Source organism: Haliotis rubra, unplaced genomic scaffold, assembly GCF_003918875.1.
Source record: "Haliotis rubra isolate DU_JTF1 unplaced genomic scaffold, ASM391887v1 Scf7, whole genome shotgun sequence".
NCBI lineage: Eukaryota > Metazoa > Mollusca > Gastropoda > Lepetellida > Haliotidae > Haliotis > Haliotis rubra.
The window spans coordinates 461,429-482,415 of record NW_025767412.1 but is presented as its reverse complement, the minus strand read 5'-3'; the positions used below and the strand labels follow the sequence as shown (position 1 = coordinate 482,415).

At 37.8% G+C, this 20,987-nt stretch overlaps 2 protein-coding genes across 3 annotated transcripts in view; both read right to left on the bottom strand.

Annotated features, from left to right (window-relative positions):
- LOC124258636 (reelin-like) overlaps positions 1–2,048 on the bottom strand; it is an 82,458-nt gene extending 80,410 nt beyond the window's left edge. Inside the window, 1 exon segment of the mRNA XM_046692707.1 lies at positions 1,813–2,048. Coding sequence (XP_046548663.1) covers positions 1,813–2,014 — 202 coding nt within the window. The 5' untranslated portion in view covers positions 2,015–2,048.
- Positions 2,049–12,787: 10,739 nt separating this feature from the next.
- The window catches only part of LOC124258642 (origin recognition complex subunit 5-like), a 56,322-nt gene continuing 48,122 nt past the window's right edge, over positions 12,788–20,987 (bottom strand). For both annotated transcript variants that reach the window (XM_046692712.1, XM_046692714.1), the window contains exons 6-14: positions 20,725–20,836; positions 19,165–19,295; positions 18,540–18,679; positions 18,224–18,276; positions 17,481–17,593; positions 17,244–17,300; positions 14,667–14,778; positions 14,115–14,227; positions 12,788–12,905 (exon numbers count right to left, since the gene is read on the bottom strand). In XM_046692712.1, the coding sequence (XP_046548668.1) occupies positions 14,181–14,227; positions 14,667–14,778; positions 17,244–17,300; positions 17,481–17,593; positions 18,224–18,276; positions 18,540–18,679; positions 19,165–19,295; positions 20,725–20,836 (765 nt within the window). In that variant the 3' untranslated portion in view covers positions 12,788–12,905; positions 14,115–14,180. The remainder of the gene's footprint in view (positions 12,906–14,114; positions 14,228–14,666; positions 14,779–17,243; positions 17,301–17,480; positions 17,594–18,223; positions 18,277–18,539; positions 18,680–19,164; positions 19,296–20,724; positions 20,837–20,987) is intronic.

The following is a 20,987-nucleotide window of genomic DNA, read 5'->3' as shown; positions in this document are numbered from 1 at the left end:
CTTTTGTCTTTCTATTTCTGAATACGATTGTAAAATATCACATTATTGAAAGCTTCCAATATATTGTCGATGCCTGGTTTTGAACCAGCAACTCTTCGCTTACTAGCTTGGCGGTTTTATCCACTAGGCTACGAAGGATCGCTTTGAAGAATGAGATTGTTTGTCAGTATGAACCATATGTTCCTCACAAGATGGGTAGTGCGTGCATCGCACATGGCAGGACACGGATAGCGCGTGCAGAGCACATGCAAAGAAAGGTATTGGCTGCCAGTCATATCCCAGTTGATTTCAAAAGTAAATGCCAAATATTATAATTATATCTAAAGTGTATATATCTTCGGTCGGTTTATAAGTTGGATCAAAACCAACTCCGAGGTTTTGTTTGAAAAAGTAAGCCCTTGGCCTCAGGGAATTGGGAAATTTCCCTCTGCCATGGGCTTACTTTTTCAAACAAAACCGAGGAGGAGGTTTTGATCCTTCACATCACTCCAGGGAAACAGAATTAAGTCAAAAGGGCCTGTTCTATTCTAGAATCCCATCAGGCAGACATGACTAGGTTCCTGGGAAGATATTCTAACCTTGGATCACTATAGCTGCCCTGTTACATGATGCCTGGTTAAAACAGGTCCCAAGCAACGTGTGGCTACTTCATATGGTGATCCAAAGTTAGAATAGGTTCCCAGGAACCAGTCTGAGTGATGGGATTCTGGGATAGAACCTGGTTTAAAAGTCCATTTGATTGCAGGTTCCATGTTCTAACCTGGCATCCCAAAGATATGACAAGCTTCCTGGGAACCTTTTCTAACCTTGAATAAACATATTGAGACCAGCAGTTTGGTAGCAACTTGTTTAACCCAGACTCTACAAGTTACACAATTCGAAATTAAATTTTCCTGAAGTACATGTGCTTTTAAGAAAGCAGCATCACTGCACAAAAGATTGCCTTCAATTTTGCAAACAGCAACATACCGAAATGTGGCTGTCTCCTATTTGAATGTTCTTCTAATATTTCTGTATGAAAGCTATGTTCCTGTATGTAAATTTTCCATAGTGTCTTTGATTGTCCATGAAAAAGTAATATTTTCCTTATAATTGGGCGAGGGAATTGATGTATCCTTAAACAGCGACCAACTTATCTCATGACATGTCAGCTTTAAGTCAAAACCACTTCACTGAAAACCACAAAAGCAGATATGGAAATTAAAAATATATTCAGGACAAATCTGGGACATGAACCCAGAATAGTCAGAAAATGGCAGTCAAAGAGACCTGCTGCACCAATAGGGCCATCTATGCTCTTTTCTAAAGAGTCACATTTTGGGTGAAAATCTGTCAAGAGTGTTCTTCATTTAAATGAAATAAATGTTTTCTGTCCTTCTGTGTAGTGATGCCAAACAAAAAACACTTGTGTAGCCTGGATAAATGTTGAGTGCTCCGTTTTAATTTGATTTGAGCATTTAAATGACAACATGCATGTATCCAAAGTTTCCAAAGTTAGTCAATTTAAAAATGTAAGATTATATTTATGAAAATGATTCTTGTAGTTGTTAAGGTACAAAAACATAACAGTTTCATTTATCTTATTTACAAAGCTCTAATTCACAATGAAAATAACAGGTGCCCTCTCTAAAACTGTTTCACTTTTCATCCAAATCAGAAAATCCTCATGACATCACAAATTAACAACAGTATTAAAAAATGAATTAGTGATTCTATACTTGTTTTGGGTTGTGAATATTCATGATTACAGAATCACACACAAAAAGACATAAACATCCTAAAATTGTCTACAAAAAGAACTAAATCACTTACCTTGATAAAACTGCCCAGGTACATAGTAATGAGGGTTCCCTTCTACCGACACACTGATTGCAACCTCACCCCTCTCAACACCAAATTCCTGCACGTTTCCATGGTAATTACAAAGAAAGAAAAACGGTGACACTGTTAAAAGGCCCCCTGACTGGTATTGATATAGCGACACGAAAATGGTCGCTATCTGCCAAAACTCCATGATGGAATCTGTAATGGAATAACTCTTTGTTACATTTTTGTCAGGTCACATGGAATACGATCTCGTATCTACCATATATATTGTCCAGCTCGTGACGTAATGACTTCATGTGTAGGGTGTCACTGAATGTGGAATTTCCTGAACTGTTTCCCCAATACTTGACTCCACTTTACCTACAGCTCCTTCATCTTTGGAAAACAGCTCAAATCAAAACCAAAAGGATCCTAATTTTTAAATCAACAATTGATGCAAATTGCCACTTCACAATTTAGCGTTCAGATCAAATAAAACAGTTTCTAAAATTACCATGGGCTTAAAAAAAATAGGGTTCATAGATGTATGTGAGTTATGATAGTGTGTCTGGGGTTGGAATTACGAATGTGAAATCAGCAAATGTTACAACCTTTACTACACCACTGTAACATACAAAATATGGTCATAGACGATAGTTTATCATAGATATGCCAATTTTCATATCATATCATTGTTATTCCACCTACTACATTCTTCAAAAGTTATACATGGAGAAAATGATGAAAATGACATTTTCAAAATGTTTGTAATGGCAGCCATGTTTAAAGACGTTGAAGTTAAATTCTTTAGTCAGGTTTTAGAGATACCAAAGTTGGCATCGTTCTTACAAACCCTCAGCACCATAGACACCATTAACAGATGCAGAAAAAGCATTAGCACTAGAAAAGTGGGAGTAAGTGAGGGTCATAGGTGGTAGGTCACAATGATATCAAATCAAAACATGACAGAAGCATTGTTGAAGTTATACTTCTTGCTGAAATCATTTACCACCTTTTCCTTGCACCTACACAGTTAATACCACTCTGATTGCATTTGGAACATAACAAACATGAGTCTCAATTCAGAGTCACTCATCTTTCTATGTTTCTTGCATCACAGTAAATGCACAAAATAATTCTAATTAAATAACAAACTTTTGTGATTTCTAAATCCAGTTTTTGACTACCCTTGCAACTGCAACACTGTTTCAAGTGACAGAGATAAGGGTTTTACTTTGCCAGCCAGTTACATTGCTCTTACAGTAGCATTCTGTTACTTGCATTTTATAGTTCAAAATATGGGTCTTGAATAATTTTGCATCTTTTAAACCTCTACTTTGCATGACATTTAAGAACAAAACCTGTGGTTATGTTGTATTTAATTAGTTGTGTTTTAGGCTAAGTGTTTTTGTGTCTCATACTAGTATTTCTATCATCACTTGTGCATCACTTTTAATAACTTAAAATATGGCTGTCAAAAAGGGTACCCACACATGATTTGATTTCAAATGAATTTACCAAAAAGGCGGAACTGATTACATTATAATCTCATTATTTTTCATGTTTTCAATATTGGTCGAGGCTAATGTATGACTCAAGTAATAAAAACGTATGACCATGAGACTATCTTTAAATACCAGGGACTATCTTCATTCAAAGGGTTTCAAGCTCGGTTCCCTTGGCAAACTGGAAATCAGATAACCCACCGCCCTAAAATATGTAGTAGCAATGTGGCCATTATTATAGCCAAATCAGAATTCTATGAGATGTTTAGAGATAGCAAATTTGACTTTGTTGAAGCAAAGTTTATGCTCCATAGGTCTTGCAATTTCAGAAACGTCAAAGCATTAATATGAGTAAATACAACTCATTACTTGATCAATGATGAAAATTCAAATAATCAAACCTATCAGTATTGCACATACCACATTCTGGTTGTTTAACATCTTTCATAATCATTCATGCCCCCCAAAAAACTCTTTGGTCCTGTAATCAATGGCATACTGTAAAATATGGAGTGGAGTCTTGGAGTGGAGCCTTGGAGTGGAGTCTGGAGTGGAGTCTGGAGTATGGAGTATAAGTGCACTTGTCACTTCTGTAAACACTGATTACTGTCTAGAATATGCCATTCATGGTTTTTCCCAGTTGTTGTTTATACCTCCGGAATCACCGGTTTCAAAAGTAAATATCTTATCTTACTCATCTTAGAGATTAGTCTTTCTTTTTTACAGCTCTCTAAGAAATGTTTGTTAAAGCTTGTCAGTTTACTCCAAACTTATTAATAAATCGTCACAAATTCGAACTCTGTGCAATTATACTTTCATTTGTAGACAGCAACGTAATCGAGATTGTAAACATGTTTACATGGCAATCCTCAGCAGCATTCCTTTAGCTCTCTGACATTCTGAGGGCAGATCGTATCAGTGATGTGTTTCCTCTAATCTGTCACATTCCAGTGGACTGCCCAAGTGGATTTTCCAAGCCATAGAGAGCTGATAAAACTCACTAACAATCAGCTTGCAAAATATTCTGCTACATTTATTTTTGCTTTTTGTTTGTAAGTTCAAGGATGTAGAGAGATGGCTATTTCTGAACAAAAAGCAAAACAATTATGACTTATGAACAGTTACTTTTGCCATCACTGACAACAAATCCAGTTCTTGAATAATATAGTGCTATGTATCTTATGTAATCAATTTATTTGTTAAGTAAGAAATAAATAATTCATGCAATAATAACTGTTATATTCCCTGATGATTAGTATGTCTTAGCATAGACCTAATTTATGTACCTTTTCCCTCACTACCGCTTCCTCTACACAAATTTGAATTTACATGTGAACATGTTATATATGTCGTTTTTTGGCTAATAAATAATGCCATTATTAATATTTTGTTTACAGGTTGTAAATAATTTACATGCTTCTCCATCCATCCATTCATCCATCCTTCCATCTATTCATATACATTTTTCTTCTTGATGGCAGCATGGTACTGTTACAGAATGACATTTCTGGATTTGACAGGGCTAATTGATACATGTATACAAAATGCCTCCTGTCTTCTGATAAAACTGATAACACCAACCAGCTACAGATGTGAAATGAATGTGCTTGTATAGCTACCCTTATGATCAAAACAAAACAAACTTGGTCACCTAAATATTTACATTAAGACTCCATTCTGAGACTCCACTCCAAGACTCCACTCCATGTTTTACAGTATGCCGTAATCAATAAAGCACAAGTTACCTCTACGAAACCATGATATTTGTTAAGCAACATGAATTGTGAATTTATTAATTCAAAAATTTGAAAATGTAAAATGACAAATGTGCTAGATAAACCCCTGCATAATATGGCCTATCTAAATCTGTACATTTCAATCTTAATGTTAAAAGTTATAAGTCAGTATGTTAACAGTATAGGACAAATCACATGAATGAGTTCCCATAGTCGATAGCTTATGCATATGTGATACATGAAGTATATTTGTACAATTATAGCAAATGTGTGTGAAAAATATGTCATTTTCTGTCAAATAATTAAGATGTCCTGACAAGTAAAATATTTCTTTTCATGTCACAGCATTTCCTCAAGAAGAGCCTGTTTGTGTAACAACAAAGGCCACATTCTGTTAATGATTTAGATGACATCCTGCTTTATTCATGAAAAAATAAATCATCTGCATCCATTCTTGATATTTCTACTGAAATACATTGATAATTCTATAACTGAAAGAATATTTCTCCATTTTCTGTAAATTGTCAAGACTCAAAGGTTAAGCAACTTTGAAAGAGATATCTTACCTTTATCATCAAACAGTTAAAAATTCCTAAATCCTGGAGCAGTCATATAATCTTTCCTTGCACTGACCGCTTTACGATATATGAACCCGGAACCTCTGACACAGTAATCCAAGTTTCAAAGTACAACACTAAATGTGATACTCTCCTTAAACAATATGAACAACACTTCACATCCACTTATTAAAAAATCACAAAAATCCCCGGTTCATTATGAAGTCCAACATCACTGATAGGAGAGAGAAAAGAATGTGAAGAAAAAAATGGATCCAAAATAAATATAAGTTCCTTCCAGGTTCACTTCAACAAAAGGGAACTTTCCATCATGGCAAACCAATGTGGTTTGCTGTCTTCCTTCACAGAAAGAATTTATGATTAAATACCTAAGGAAGATAAAGTTGAAATTTATCTGGTTAAGAAAAACAGTAATTTCTCACCAGCTAGCAGAGAGCAGGGTTATCAGGAATCCCGAGCCTCTCAGATAAGAAGCTGATACCGACCACCTCAAGGCGACATGTGTTTCACACTTTCCCAAAGCTTCTAAATTAATTCCAGCTTATGTAAGAAATTGCGTGGATCAAATTAGATTCAGATTTCTTCATATATTTTTTTATGTAAAGTACCAGAATGAAATTGTTCACTTTGGTAATATTCTTCCCAGTTTGTCCCACGTCTTTAAGTTTTCAAAATAAATATATTTCAAATTATGGTATTATTTACCTTTAAGTTAAAATAGTAATGTACATTACACAAAAATATACATTGATTTTTTTTCTGGTAATTAAAAACACAAAAGACAAAAATTCATTACATATTTTTCACAAATTCGTCAAACTAAATCTATTCTACATTCAGTTGTCATAAATATTCAAGTTACCTAACGTAAATATATTCTTTGTTTTCAAAGAATGCTGACAATGTAAGAATACGTCCAATTAGCCAATATCTCGGAGAAACTACCATGAAACCTGACCATGACACACTAACTTGACCAGTCACATGATTCGAGACGTACGTCAGTACTCACGATGGCGATGCGCCATAACTGTACGAGCACACAATTAGCAGGCGAAGGTTCTTCACATAGGAAATGGCTGCTTACAGCAATCCAAACAGATCCGATATCAGCCACATGTCTGCCTCAGTTCTGTCAGACTTCGGATCACTATCACTAGAAAGGTGACAAATCGCTACCCAGACTTGCATAAATATCAGATTTTATCAACCACTTATCTCAACACAGCTTAATAATGTGATAAGTTGCCTCTCATGTTTATACGTTACATAAAAACTTTAATTAGGATTGACAGAAAATGTTATCATAAAGTTGAAAAAAATGGGGAGAATTTTCTTTTCATAAAAACAAAACAGTTTATAAAATAAGGAAGTATTTCAATTTCCATTCAGCTTTTAACAGACCTGAACTTACATGATTCTTAAATCTCAATGATTATATAATAACAGTAACTAATGTATTGTGGTATGGAAATCTTTGGTTTACTGGTATGAACAATGTGCAAAGTATGTTTGTAATGATGGTTAAACATTCTTTCATGGTACTAGTATCTTGAATTTTAGTGACAGAAGTTCAGAAGCTCACCTTTATTCAGTGAATACATATATACTTCTCATCAAAAGTTTAGACTCACTAGTGTAAATATAGCCACTTACTTCAGGCAACTGTTCTAAACTAAATTTTGCAAAATATTCCATACTGTTTAAAGGTACTGTTTACACATGAACTGATGTATTGTAAAACAAATGCGTAACGTTGAAAAGATTATTGTCATGAGTTCAGTAAATGATGAAAATCAGTGAAAGTTAACAAAACTTTACACCAAAACACAGCTGTTCAAATGCACGATCTTTACAGATGCTTTTCAGCAATTTGATGCATGATTCCTGAGCAATTCATCTGCATAAAGTTTGCAGTTGGTTCCCCAAGTTAGTGAGAAATCAATGTTCGATGTAACCATACACACATACACATATATATAGTACATACCACCAAAACTTGATAAGAACAGGGTTTTTTTTTACGGTTGTCTGTTTTCAAAACATTTCATGAAACCTGTTTTCAAACAAACTTATATAAGAGTCTATCCTAAGAGTGAGCGAGTGAGTTTAGTTTTATGCCGCTTTTAGCAACATTACAGCAATATTACGGCAGGACACCAGAAATGGGCTTTACATATTGCTATCCTAAGATGCCTAGAGCCATTTTGTGCAAATCTGTTCCCCTCATATCTGCATTACATAACATTATCTAGTTTATTAACACCTAGTAGTTAGTAAAGTTAACTATTGTCAGTCAAAGTGATCTAAACAGACACCAATACATCAGCACAAGATTCCAAAAGGTTGAGGAAATTAATCCAAAATAGTGACAATGCAAAGTTGAAAACTGCATTCATTTATACCTGCAAAATCGTCAAGCATCCCCCTGATCTATTTTGGCCATGTTGCTTTTAATCCCATTTACAGATGGGAACTTTATACAGAGGGCCTTTGATAGTCAGATGACTATGCAATACAGAGGACCTTTGGTTGTCAGGTGATTGTGCAATACAGAGGACCTTTGGTAGGCAGGTGATTGTGGAATACAGAGGACCTTTGGTTGTCAGGTGATTGTGGAATACAGAGGACCTTTGGTTGTCAGGTGATTGTGCAATACAGAGGACCTTTGGTGGTCAGGTGATTGTGGAATACAGAGGACCTTTGGTTGTCAGGTGGTTGTGGAATACAGAGGACCTTTGGTTGTCAGGTGATTGTGGAATACAGAGGACCTTTGGTAGGCAGGTGATTGTGGAATACAGAGGACCTTTGGTTGTCAGGTGATTGTGCAATACAGAGGACCTTTGGTTGTCAGGTGGTTGTGGAATACAGAACCTTTGGTTGTCAGGTGAGAGAGGACCTTTGGTTGTCAGGTGGTTGTGGAATACAGAGGACCTTTGGTTGTCAGGTGATTGTGGAATACAGAGGACCTTTGGTAGGCAGGTGATTGTGGAATACAGAGGACCTTTGATTGTCAGGTGATTGTGGAATACAGAGGACCTTAGATAGGTGATTGTGTAATACAGAGGACCTTTGAGAGTCAGATGACTATGCAATACAGAGGACCTTTGGTTGTCAGGTGGTTGTGGAATACAGAGGACCTTAGATAGGTGATTTTGGAATACAGAGGACCTTTGGTTGTCAGGTGATTGTGGAATACAGAGGACCTTTGAGAGTCAGATGACTACGCAATACAGAGGACCTTTGGTTGTCAGGTGATTGTGGAATACAGAGGACCTTTGGTTGTCAGGTGGTTGTGGAATACAGAGGACCTTTGGTTGTCAGGTGATTGTGGAATACAGAGGACCTTTGAGAGTCAGATGACTACGCAATACAGAGGACCTTTGGTTGTCAGGTGATTGTGGAATACAGAGGACCTTAGATAGGTGATTGAGGAATACAGAGGACCTTTGGTAGGAGGTGATTTAGAATACAGAGGACCTTGTCAGGTGATTGTGGAATACAGAGGACCTTTGAGAGTCAGATGACTACGCAATACAGAGGACCTTTGGTTGTCAGGTGATTGAGGAATACAGAGGACCTTTGGTTGTCAAGTGATTGTGGAATACAGAGGACCTTTGGTTGTCAGGTGATTGTGGAATACAGAGGACCTTTGGTTGTCAGGTGATTGTGGAATACAGAGGACCTTTGGTTGTCAGGTGATTGAGGAATACAGAGGACCTTTGGTTGTCAGGTGATTGTGGAATACAGAGGACCTTTGGTTGTCAGGTGATTGTGGAATACAGAGGACCTTTGGTTGTCAGGTGGTTGTGGAATACAGAGGACCTTTGGTTGTCAGGTGATTGAGGAATACAGAAGACCTTTGGTTGTCAGGTGATTGTGGAATACAGAGGGCCTTTGAGAGTCAGATGACTACGCAATACAGAGGACCTTTGGTAGGTTGGTGATTGTAGAGTACGGTGGACATTTGATTGTCAGGAGATTGTTAAATACAGAGGACCTTTGGTTGTCAGGTGACAATGGAATAGAGAGGACCTTTGGTTGTTAGGTGATTATGTAATTCAAAGGACCTTTGGTTGTCAGGTGATTATAGAATATAGCGGTCCTTTGGTCATCAGGTGATAATGGAATACTAAGGACAAAAGTTTGTCTGATTATTAAGAACATGAGTGCATTAATTTACAGATCTAAGAAATACTTGAGAAGTGAGTCCCAAGTTCCTGTGACAAGTTTCACAGACCAAGAGTGCACACCTCTTTTTTTCCTTCCTGGCCTTACAGCAAAGATGTTAGATTTGAGGCAGTCATACCTAAATGGTCCAGTTCTAAACCCTTAAACAACTGACATTAGAATTTTAGTATAATTTTTGTTGCTCACAAAGATTTCAGCCTTTACAAAATATTTTGCATTGTTACAATATTTTGAACAAATTCTCTCAGTATGATCAAGTAAAAAATAACAAGAAACTTACATGACACATGCCATTTATACAGATAAGCTGATGACCTCAATACTTATCTTGCCTCACACATAAATGTCGTTTTCTGATTGGCTGAGCGCTCTTCTATTATTTTCAATGTACCCCGCTTACAAGCGAGTAACATTTTCTATGTACCCTTCGTAGTAATAATTCTTTATCTCGAATAACATTGAATCGCGTATGATATACAGAAATTACCCGATATTTTGCGAATGCAAATCGATGGAAGGGAGATAACTCTACATTTGTTTTTCTTGTCCTCCATACTATGATCCGATACCCGTTCTTCAAACTGTTCAAAATTACCATTGAGGTGTTCGGTAAGACAAAATACGTTGTTCACTGGTCCCTCGGGGCCCATGGGTTGATGAACCCCTCGAGACCAGTGAACAACTTATAATATTCAACACATACATATACTTATACATATTCACATATGCAACCAATTAAGAAGCTATAAACAATCATGTGTTTGGGTCTAAGGTGGTCTAAAGAATACAAAAGATTGTTTAATAAACTGCAATTCACATGACATTTATGAAAACACTACCAAACAGTCTGAGACTAATTTTTTAAAAATAAACAAGCATTGTCACTAACGTCACATAATCCCTCACCGCAAATTATCAAATCAAACTTAAAGTAATGAAAGTTTAAGATGAAGCTAAATGTCAACGATAACATGACCAGTCAACCTCTCTTGATATCTTGCTCTTTAGTTGTTCAAACACACAAATATTTTCAAGACTGACTTTGACCTTGACATAAATGTCATAGTGTATGAAATATGCAAAAATGGTACTGAAGAATTGCTTATTGAAAAACATTCAAGGGAAGTCTTGAAAGTCTATGAAGAAAATCCAGTGAATTCAGGTTAACATGCTGAAATCTTCAAAGTGTCGCTTTGACCTTGAAAATTAAGTGAAGGTCACCAAAATCGACTTGGCCCTGCGCCTTCCCTAGATAAAGCTTGGTGTTAAATATGAAGAAAATCCAGTGAATGGTTCTTGGGGTATCTCGCTGACAAGCATAACCTGCAGGTTAATATGCTGAAATCTCCAAAGTGTCGCCATGACCATGAAAATTATGAGAAGGTCACCAAAATCGACTGGGCCCTGCGCCTTCCCTAGATAAAGCTTGGTGTTAAATATGAAAATCTAGTACACAGTTCTTGAGATATCTCGCTGACAAGAGTAAAACGTTAAAGTCCCCTTGTGACCTTGAAATTAAGGTCAAGGTCACCAAACCTGACTGGGACCTTTCTTATACTGTGATGAACCTAGGTACCAAATATGAAAAGAATCTAGTCAACGGTTCTTAAGATATTCCAATTCGTATGGACGGACGAACGGACGGAGCGTAATACTATATCCGCCGCTTCTCGCTACACGTGCGGCGGGGGATAATGAGTGGTGCGGTAGCCTAGTGGTTAAAGCGTTCGCTTGTCAGAGCGAAGATTTGACTTCCCACATAGGTACAATGTGTGAAGCCCATTTCTGGTGTCACCTGCCATAATATTGCTGGAATACTGCAAAAAAAATTTAAGAAAATGAATTTGTTTCTGGTTTCCATGGAAATAAATTTGACTTTGTTTCTGTTCATAGTGGTGTGTTTGTCAGGGCCATATCTGGAAAGAGTACTAGGTATTCTTTCATGAAACTGTACTCAAACAAGAACCAGGTTGTCATCTGATGCCTTTTGCTTTTAGGGATTTCTAAAACTTGTGTTTCGTGTTTGAATTTGATATTGATGTGTACCTGACATAGAAGTACAAAGATACACATTGTAAATAATGAAAGCGAGGTATCATAACTAGAGCCTCATATTTCAAAGCACAGTTACTGTAATCGTACATATTTTCACGGGGTGCAATTTTCGCAGAAAGTTCACAAAAGACCTGTTAGTGCAGTTGTTTCTTCGTGCATTTGTGATCGCTAATACTAGTATATATGCCTCCATTCCTTTATATATTGTTTTGATGTTGCTATCTGAGAGAATAAACAAATTGTCATGAGTATTTGTCATTACTTGACCATGAACATTTCGCTTGGTATGATTATTGATGCACGATCTTTTTGCACTAAAAGCGCAAAAATTAATCTCACACGAAAATAACTACGGTTACAGTAGTTTATTGCCTCAACTAAGGCATGTGTTTGGACATAATACTTCCATAATATGTGTAGAATCATCCATCAGAAAGTGATTCATCTGACACTTGTTTTAAAGTACAATGTATTGAGATATCTATAGATATGAATGAAGTTTAACCCATCACTCCACTTACGACTGTACATCAAACTCCAGATCTCAACATTGAGAACTGCTTATGTGAGAGCAACCAGACTCCTTAAAACTGATCTAAATATTTACAAGTAATATGGTAAGGTCTGTTGACAGAATCCAAAACCTCAAATTTCATAAACTGACAGAATCAAGACGTATGTACAAACATGTTTTATTCTGAATAAGTTCACAGAATGCAAACACAAAATGATCCTTCAGAAAAACTGAAAGACTAGGTTTATTTCCCGTGGTAGTCAATGCCATACTGCAGAGCCTATGCAAGAGACTTTCTCAGTCTTGCGAAATCATCCAACGATACTCCCAGCATACATAGCTAAATGAATATGACAGTTTTTACAAAAACATTCTGGGAATAGGCCTGAAAGTTTTTTTCAGCTCCCTCTCAGATTCCTCCGTCAAACATTTCCACATTCCATGAAAGGCAGCATGTATAGCTGTCTCCAAGTATCAGGCAAAGTCATAGAGATATCGCGTTACCTCAAAGCTGACTGTCCTGTAAAATATAAACCAAAAAAAACAACTTTGAAAGCAGGCAGAAAGGACATTGGCATAAAACAACAGAAAATATCTGTAAATGTTAACATGGATGGCAAAGAACAATTATTTCACAAAGTGAGAAATATTGATGCTGAGTGTTGCCTTGCGGTACTTAACTCTGTACCAAAACTAATTGGGTGCTGTGGAAACTGATTGGCTACTAAAGCATCTCTTTTGCGTTTAAGTTTCCAAAGATAAAATATGACCCGTGAAGATCTGGGTTAGAACTGGTCTTCATGCTTGTCGTAAAACTGGACGTCGATCACTGGACTGTCTGGTCCAGACGCGATTATTTACAAACCGCTGCCATATAGCTGGGATGTTGCTGAGTGTGGCTTTAAACACCAACCCAACCAACCAACCAAAAGTAAAATATAATCAGGCCACACCTACTAACAGACTACTGTTTCTGACTGGCTGATATAGAACTGGTCTTGTAGTGCTTTATTGAGCTGAATGATGACATTTAGCATTGTCTACAGATTCCATGTGTATAGGTTTACATAAGTAAGAAGTTTGTGAAATTATTAATGTTAAAATATTCACTGATAAAAAATGATTTTAAGAAGTGTTTGCTTTGAGGATTTACACAATGTGGACACTGTGGACACATAAATGACAAAATACTGTGTCAATTCTAAAAAGAATGGTGAATGCCAAGTCAAAGAGCAAGTGAGTGAATGAGTATGGTTTAACGCCACTTTCAGCAATATTCCAGCAATATCACGGCAGGGGACACCAGAAATGGGCTTCACACAATGTGTCCATGTGGGAAATCAAACCCGGGTCTTCGGCGTGACGAGCAACGCTTTAACCACTGGGCTATCCCCCCGCTCTGCCAAGTTAAAGAGCTGAAAAATTCCATTTGACTTCTGTGACAAGCATAAAGCAGTTGGGACCCCTTCTGAATATTGTACTAGCAGATCACTAAAATTCAATTATGATAACTTTCATCAACAAGTCAGGAAGTCTGAGAACCCAATCATGTTTGTCACCTCTTATGGCAAGCATGGGTTGCAGAAGGCCAATTCCAATCCCCAACAAGAACTCATTCAGCTACAATGACATAAACAGTACCCTGTGATGTTCATCACCTTCAAGACCAAACCCTACTTTTAAGGAACACTTCCACAAAGACTTTTCCTTTTCCCTTCATTAATGTTACCTGGCAACAGACTTGATGAAGTCCAGTGAGACCAGACACTTGTATCGGGGCATATCAATCTGGTCCTCACCTGCTGCTGGCCCAAGGAGGTGAAGGCTGACAAGGGAGGTAATCTGACAAGAAATGGAATAACCTCTCAGTTGTTGAAGTAATGAATAGCCTACTGAAACACTGTAAACCTCTGTGTAGTGAGGGTTAGAATTCAGTATGACAGTGGTCTTGAAATAATCAAGTCTGTTTGGTATGACATTGGTCTGTATCAAGTTTGCACCAGACACACAAGGTATTGACATATTAAAACATAGGTTGTGCTGACACAAAATCAAGTAAGTCTATCTGATCCATTTTGTCACTTCTTACAATATTTTGGAGACCCAGCACTATTGCAGCTCTGTGACTGTGGTCTGTGCCAAGTACTACCAGTCAGGGTACAATGACTCGTAATGAACAAAGTCACTGAGTCTGACCTCTACATCGTGTCGCTGGTTATAACCATCACTGCCTGCTTGAGCTATTCTCAATGTGGATCCACTGCTGGTCTGCTGTACCTACCTGGGAGTATATGATTGCAGTTGGGGCAACCTTGCCTTCCACAATGGAGTAGAATATAGCCAGGAGTCGGTCCAGGGGGAAAAGGTTTGGGGCCAAGTAAGTGGTTACTTGCCTGAAATACAATACATCATATGTGAGGTGAAAGTATCTTAATCACTGCTTTCAAGATAACTGGATTCATACACAGCGACATGCAAGCATGGGTCTGCGTCGCTGCCTGTGAGGTGAGGTGAAAGTGGGTTTAACGTCGTGCTTGAGAATATTTCGCTCATATGACAACGTGTGTATGTGTATGTGTGGCTGCTTGTACTAGCCCAGACTAAGCTGGTTTTATAGTACTAGACTACTGACATACCTTGCCACAGTTTAATATCTATACCCCATCGAGACACGACACAAAGCATACAGAGCCAAAAAGTCACTGTTTTAATCCCTTAATTGCCCAGCAGGGTAATACAACTTCCATCTTTTACCTCTGGTATGACACAGCCATGGGATTGAACCACTGACCTTTCACCCCCGTATGTAAGAGGGTCCTAAATTTCAGTGTAATACTTATTTTGTCAGCCAACATCAACAGGTCATTTCATTTACTACTGGTTAGAGTTTGCTTGTTGTTAAACGCCACACTTAGCAACATTCCTGCTGTCTGTAAATAATCAAGTTCGGACCAGACAATCAAGTGATCAAAAGAATGAGTATCGACCTACACAATTAGGACATTGGTTAGTGCCACAAGATAAGACATGCATGGACAAATTACAGATATTCTGCTCCCGAAGTGTGCAAAGACTCAGTGATGCGGTTTGTCTTTAAATGACAGACTTGGTCCCTGAGTCACTTCTCACAACAAGCACGGGATGCTGAAAGCATTTACATCAATTAAGATGCTGATCAGTTAAAATGACATCACATCACATATGATACAAGTGAGCGAGTGAGTAAGTGAGTATGTTTTTACGTCGCCCTTAGCAATATTCCAGCAATATCATAGCAGGGGACACCAGAAATGGGCTTCACGCATTGCAACCATGTGGGGAATTGAACCTGGGTCTTCGGCATGATGAGCAAACACTTAAGCCACTAGGCTACCCCACCGCCCCAATATGATATAAGGACATCATGAACTGGTAATATTACATGAGGAAAATAGACTGACAGTCTTCACTTTTTTTGTCTTAAATTACAAAAAGAAATCTGACATCCAAAACTACAATACAGATTCCTTGCCCATCATGAATGGATCTCTAAGTTCCTCCCCAAAGGCAAGGTGTTTACACTAGTGGTGTTCCGATTAATTGAAATAATCAAAGACTGGTCTCAGTGAGTGAATGAGTGAGTTAAAATTGAACGTCAGCCATATCGTGACGAGAACAGTTTATATCAATATTCAAATCAATAAATGTATAACGTAAAAACCTGTCATCGTAGGACAGTAACAATACTAGAGTATCACAGCTATATAAATTCAAAACTAGTACGCTATCGTAAAATTAAATCACTATAGACAGTACAAAATAAAATAAAGGTTGCAGTGACCAAACGACCAAGCAATCGATCACACTTTCTCATAATCGAACATAAACGATTTTGGAACTACTGTTTTAGTCTTTGAAATACTTGACAATGGAACAGATTGTAGAAGTTGTCAGGGCCTGAAAACGTGTTTAATTCTTAGAAAACTCACCTCACTAACTGAAAAGCCATGACTGAATATATTTTTTGAAGACTCCGGGAAGGTTATGTTCATGATATATTAGTCATCACTTTAAAGTAGCAAGTTGCATCATGTTATACATATCTGCAATAACAACCTGAATAGGAAAATCTGAAAAATTACGCTAACCATTTTTTTTCGATGATTGTTCGTTTGTAATGAAGCAATCATCAATTGTGAGATTTCAACCAATTCCCAACACTAGTTTACACCATGCACCATTCATAGCAACAGATAATAATCCTGAGCTGATTGCTTGGTTTCTGACTCTGTGATAAACAAGCACTTCAGAGTCAGGAGCTATACTGCTCTTGGGGTAAGCAGGCAAGCTTCGGGACTGACGGGGTGAAGCACTGGAATAGTAATAGTAATCTAACAAGATATTTTCTCCTGATAGTAGCTCACATGATAAACATGCTCTTTCCACAACATCTCAGTCAGGAGAAATATGATATATCTGCAGTCTACACTGATTATAACGCCGAGAACATTTGTGCCACTATAACCTGGGAAGGCAAATCTGTGATCAGTGAAAATATTTCATACAGCAAGGAATGAGTTTCATCAATCAGTTACGCCAATCAGGAATGAAACATTGTCAGTGAGAAAGCCCATAGGGTTAACTATTGATAATGTTAACTGATGAATAAAAACTCATTAATTACACACTACTTATTTAGCTGATTTGCCAAATTGACCTTTTGACATAGAAATTGGCACTATAACCAAGGAATGGGAACATATGTTCTGAAAACGGTTGTGGCATTCAATGGGTGAAGATACATTCTGGGATATTATGGCACTATAACCAGGTCTACATTACAGCCTGGGGCATTATTAGCGGGTTGCACTGTACTTACTCTCTCATGCTTCCTGGCTTTAGCAGTCTGTGGTTTTGTAGGCGTCTTCGCTGTATGCTGGAAACACAAGGTAGCAGTGTACAGCAAGAGTTACCTCCCTTATTCTTATACAAAATTTCTGTAAAGGTATTTTACTGTTTCCTGTGTATCAGGATATCAGAATAAACAATATATCAGTTATATCATGGATACCACCTTCAAGGGTGGGGAAATCCTGGATGACAGAGCAAACAATACCTTGACAAAGAACCTGCGGTCTGACTTGACTGGGTTGTATGAGGCGAGGTACGCAGCCATCAGCAGGTACTTGGAGTAGTAAGGAAGTTCTACATGTGATCGAGATGCTGGAACTGGATTCAAGGAAATACTGTCATTGCATCAATCACATGTAATTCAACGCATATTCGCAAAAGTGTGAAAAATCCCCCCTAATTCTGAACTCTTATATCATGATAATAAAAGAATTCCATTTAACTTCACACATTAAGAATGCTCAGAGCACCATCAATGGTACTCTGTCATACAGACCCTAAAACAAATATATCCAAGAAAGTCCATGCAAGTACAGAATATGTGGCAAGTATAGATTCTCCAGAGTTTCTGAAAATGAAAAAAGTCTCAGGGCTCCTTTTAATTATATTTTATCATTTTTTATTGTGAACTTTTCTCTAATACATGTTCATTTCAGAGACTAGTTGTTAGTCTACGCCAACAGTACAATATTTATACTGACTATTATTAAATAATATTCCTGAAGCATTACATCTCGCACTTTCTAAGCTTGAAATGAGTGGATGAGCAAGTTGGTGGGTGGGTGAAGTAAGGGAATGAGTGAAGTAAGTGAGTGAGTGAGTGAGAGTGAGTGAGTGAGTGCATGTCAGCGTGGTGTGGGAGGAAAGCCTGATATATATTTCTCTGATGAGACCCATGAGATTATGGTGCTGCTAAACATGGAATAAGAGAAAAGTGAAAGTACTTACTGGGGTTTAAGGAGGCAGAGTCCTGTTCTTGTTGTAGTTTTTCCCACTGAGAGCTGAAACAAGAAACAATATAAAGGACACATTGAATAAGTGAGCAAACTGGGCTTAATACCCCTTTGAACATTATTCAGGAACGTTAAGACATCAGTTTAAACAGGGGACGTATAGATCGCTGGCTTTGTGTCCTGGCAATTAGGTGCTTTGAGACTGGGGGTTTGAATCCCGGATTGAAATGAACCTGACAAAAGAACTAGATTCTGTACTTTACTGAGCATGTGTAATACCAAATATAACATAAGTTACAATGCTTCATTACCTTGATATTTCTCTCAGGTATATGGTCTGCAGTGCCTTCTTCAAATGAGGTTCAATGTTCTTCCACAGCTTACGGAAGTCATTGACAGTCGCCTCTTCCTTTTCGATTGGCTCAATGTACTTGTTGAAGTTGAGCGATGCCTAAAGTAATGAAACAAGAATATGTGATTTGATAATACTGAATGTTTGGAGTTGTATTAAGTTATCCACTGACAATCCATAGAAGGTGTATCACTTTTGCATATTCTAGAGCAATATTATTTCATCAACTGCTTTCTAAAGTTGACAACAACCTGTACCATCTTACAGATTCTGTTAGAACACTGACCCCAGTCAACCTTCAGCACCCTTCCTTTCCTCTACACCACCATATAGCTGGAATATTACTGAGAGCGGTGTTGAACAACAAACCAACCAAGTTTCCTCTACACCAGAGAAAGTTCCTTACACAAGAAAAGGGCACTTGGGACTTGTGTATCTAATACTACCTTCCAGACATCTAACCTTGAGAGGACTAAGACTAATTTTTCTTAAAAACTGACCTCAAAGGGTTTCTGAAGCATGGCAATTTGCCATTAATACAATATTGAAGGTTAAACATTCAAAGGGAGATAATTCAGACTAACCAAGTGTCGGAGCTCCTTGAGATCTCGACAGACAAGGTGGAAGACGGACATGATGAGGTTGATGTAGTTGCCATACAACGCTGCAGGGTAGCCAGCAGGAGCGTCGAGACTCATGATCTCCAGGAGCTCATCTGATGAAACAATACAACAGTCAGGTATACAGGTGAGTCAATATAGTAGGGAGGTGTACAGGTGAGACAATACAACAGTCAGCTTTACAGGTGAGTCAATATAGTAGGGAGGTGAACAGGTGAGACAATACAACAGTCTTCAAGTTTGGTGAAGAAATAGTGAACGGTTTTCGAGTTCTGCTCCGGAAAAGAGCACTACCACCAATTTCAGGCTAAGTCAAACTTGTTGCCACGGAAAAGCCAAAAGTATTTTATTCAGAATTCCAAAACTACCAAAAGGCACCAGTACACCACCAGATCTATCTATGTGCCATGTTTGGTGAAGAAATAGTAAACGGTTTTAGAGTTCAGCTCCGGAAAAGAGCACTACCAACAATTTCAGTCTTTGTCAAACTTGTTGCCACAGAAACGCCAAAAATATTTTATTCACAATTCCAAAACTACCAAAAGGCACCAGTACACCACCAGACCAATCTATGTGACAAGTTTGGGGAAGAAATAGTGAACGGTTTTAGAGTTCTGCTCCGGAAAAGAGCACTACCACTAATTTCATTCTAAGTCGAACTTGTTGCCATGGAAACGCCAAAAATATTTTATTCACAATTCCAAAACTACCAAAAGGCACCAGTACACCACCAGATCTATCTATGTGCCAAGTTTGGTGAAGAAATATTGAATGGTTTTACAGTTCTGCTCCGGAAAAGACAAATGTGCACGGACGGATGGACTCACGGACGGAGTCCATTTTAATACCCCCCGCAAAACGCGTTGCGAGGGATAAAAACAGGTATATACATGATCTGGATCAACAAGCATAACAATCACATTTACAGGTGATATTAAAGAGCAATTAGGTATACAAGTGAGACAATGCATCAGCCAGTTATTCAGGTGAGATAATTCAGGAATCAGGTATAACAAGACAAAGTCATCAATATCCCCCACAACGGCAAAATACTCTTTATGAATATGTCTACTAATTATGATTATGCCAATGTTTTGGAGTGTATACAGCAAAGTGGAAGGAGAGTATTGAAAGGTTTTAAGATCTGCTCCAGAAAGAAGCACTATCACCAAATTCAGTTGAAGCCTAACTTGTTGCCATGGAAAATGCAACAAGATGACATCCTCATAGTCACAGCCTAAGTTATGTTTCCATGGAAACCACAAACGCGTCACGACCCCCTGAAGGAGGTATGGGACAGATGCCATAGTGGGGAATCTATTCTCACCAGCTCTCTTTGGAATTGGCTGATGGCGGTCTAATCATTCATATGGCATTGTGACGGGTTCTAATTGTTACAGCAATCAGGTATACTGGTGAGACAATACAACAGTCAGCTTTACAGGTGAGACAACAGAAAAAACAGGTATTTACCTGATAAAGGTGAGCAAACAGGTGAAATAATAGAGCAACAGGTGTACTTACTTTTACTATAGTCAGGAAAATGAAGAAGATAAGGTTCCGAGAATCCTGTACCGAATCTGAACTTTTCCCACACAATCTCACTCAGCATAATGGTGCACACGTTCGTGTTAGTCTGAAACACGACACTGATATCACACACCCATATCCTTTTAAACATGTTATACAACCCTCATTATGCAGTGCATTATAGGGCTGCACGGTATTACCGGTATATCGCAATACGCTTTTCAAACGATACATATTGCAAGATATTTTCTCAGAAC